This window comes from Dinoponera quadriceps, unplaced genomic scaffold, assembly GCF_001313825.1.
Source record: "Dinoponera quadriceps isolate SergipeBrazil2010 unplaced genomic scaffold, ASM131382v1 scaffold1232, whole genome shotgun sequence".
In the NCBI taxonomy this organism is placed as follows: Eukaryota; Metazoa; Arthropoda; class Insecta; order Hymenoptera; family Formicidae; genus Dinoponera; species Dinoponera quadriceps.
The window spans coordinates 1-2,182 of record NW_014555302.1 but is presented as its reverse complement, the minus strand read 5'-3'; the positions used below and the strand labels follow the sequence as shown (position 1 = coordinate 2,182).

At 36.6% G+C, this 2,182-nt stretch overlaps 1 protein-coding gene across 1 annotated transcript; it reads left to right on the top strand.

The window, feature by feature from the left end:
- The first annotated feature begins 387 nt into the window (after nt 1-387).
- LOC106743774 (fatty acid synthase-like) lies at nt 388-1,742 on the top strand. The gene is made up of 4 exons (XM_014617965.1): nt 388-559; nt 773-840; nt 1,229-1,460; nt 1,564-1,742. The coding sequence occupies exons 1-4, from the start codon at nt 388-390 to the stop codon at nt 1,740-1,742; spliced, it is 651 nt and encodes a 216-aa protein (XP_014473451.1).
- The last annotated feature ends 440 nt before the right edge of the window (nt 1,743-2,182 follow it).

Here is a 2,182-nt window from a genome sequence, read left to right as displayed (position 1 = left end):
TATTATGTTAGCCGTATAGAAGGGTATATAAGTGGTTACCGATGAGTTTCATAAGCAGTCTTGTTTTGATTAAATGAAGCATTTATACTTCAGGTTACTGGCTGCTATCAAGAAATAATCTCAAATGACGAGCGGAGACAATTGAAACTGTTATTAAATTTTATTTTAACGACTTAGAAGCTTGGAAAGGAACGATGTATTTTTTTTAACTCCATATCTAGTATAAGAATAAATTTAAAATACACATCACAAGCGCAAAATTTGTGCGTAAAATAATATTGTACGTTTATTTGATATCCACTTTGATTGTTGTATTCATTCTGCTAGTAAAATTTGAAAATCTTTCTCTTTCCAGTTCACATCAATTTATAACAGCGAGCCGACATCATGGAAAGCAGCAAACGGTACAATCCATATGTGAAAGTCCTTCCAGAGGAGGAAATTGTGATCTCTGGTATTTCAGGACGGTTTCCCAATTCCGATAATATGAAACAACTAGAAGAAAATCTTTTGAATAAAATGGACCTAGGTTCCGATGATAGTCGACGATGGAGTAATGGTAATATAAAACCACTATTCGCATAAAAATTCGAAAGAGAAAATATTAATCTTCTGCTGTTTTTTTTAAGAAATTCAATCGATTATATACTAAGTATAATAAAGTAAATGTCCGGAATTTTAACAGTTCATTACGTTATGCCTACTCGATCGTAATTTATTAACCATGAACATAAATTCGACGAGTAATTTTTCAATATGACATCTTCGGAAGCGCACGCCAATAATCCTATGTGCAGGATGTTGCTTGAACACATCTACGAAGCGATTATTGATGCCGGTGTAAATCCTAAAGAATTAAGAGGAATAAAAACCGGTGTCTTCAGAGGATCATGTTACTCTGCGACAAGAATCATAATTATTTATTACAGGAATTATTTATTACTGAAATAAAATATTTAACGATATTTCAAATATTTAAGGAAGACATTTCGGTCGGTTGAATATTTCATANGTTTAATGTTTCATAAACGAAGCATTTTATATGATAATAATGTTACAAGTATAAGATGTTTTTAAACAACTTTCACTTTAACTTTATCGTCGATATTTAAACGGCTACGTAGCGGAAATATTCGGCCACTCTGGAATTTCTTATATACGCACGCAATACAGAGAGAAAGATACTGGAGAAAAATTTACATGATATCGCATCTTTATTTGTGATTAGGCAGCTGGATACCCAATTGTTGGATGTAGTCGATACTTGTTAGCCAACAGCATTTCTAACTGGTTTGGCCTTGATGGACCATCTTATGTCTTGGATACGGCTTGCAGTTCAAGCCACTACGCCATGGCGGAAGCTTATAGAATGATACGAAGTGGAGAATGCGATGCGGCTATCGTGGGGGGCGCCAACATATGTCTGCATCCCAACATTTCGCTTCAATTTTTTCAACTCGGTAAAGTTATACATAAGAACCACTTTGTTAATTTGCATCTAAACATTATACCGGCAAGAACCCTTGGAATTGCTGTTATTATCAATCAATTCAACAATTTAAGGCGTTCTCTCCAATGATGGTTATTGCCAGCCATTTGATGCTTCTGGTATTGGTTATATGCGCAGTGAAGCTATTGCGATATTGTACATTCAAAAGGCAAAGGATATGAGACGAATCTATGTTACCTACGTCTACAATAAACTAACTCTAATGGCCTTCTTCGATTGGACATCTTCGTAACTGGGGAAGTGTGGAGGAATGTGTGTCTTTACGTGCGTGTTGTGTCGACCGGCAAAGATGGTAATACGACGGTGCCATGTCTAGAGCGTACGCTGGTGGCGGGAGGACTTCCCATTCAAGCTGTAAAAATGTCTGTTTTACGCTTTCGCAACATGCGGTCGATCTTTATCCTGCAAAAAAATGACTGTGCTTCGATTACTGGCCACAAATAGCCTTTTATGCATCAATTCATCACTCATTCGGCATAATTGCTGTTGGTAGCGATCAGCTGTAACGGTTTTGGATGCAAGTGCTCGTAATAAAGCGTACCATTCTGGTCCGACCAAATGCAGAGCAAGGATTTATGCTCATGAATATTCCTCTTTGACGTTGAAATGTATGGTTGGCTAGAGTCCACCCATAATTTCTTCTGCTTGGGATTGTCAAGATAAATCCATTTT

Coding starts and splice junctions, on each gene's coding strand:
- LOC106743774 (XM_014617965.1), top strand. CDS start 388: ATGGAAAGCAGCAAACGGTACAATCCATATGTGAAAGTCCTTCCAGAG. Junction 560..772: donor TAGTCGACGATGGAGTAATG/GTAATATAAAAC, acceptor CATCTTCGGAAG/CGCACGCCAATAATCCTATG. Junction 841..1,228: donor AAGCGATTATTGATGCCGGT/GTAAATCCTAAA, acceptor ATTTGTGATTAG/GCAGCTGGATACCCAATTGT.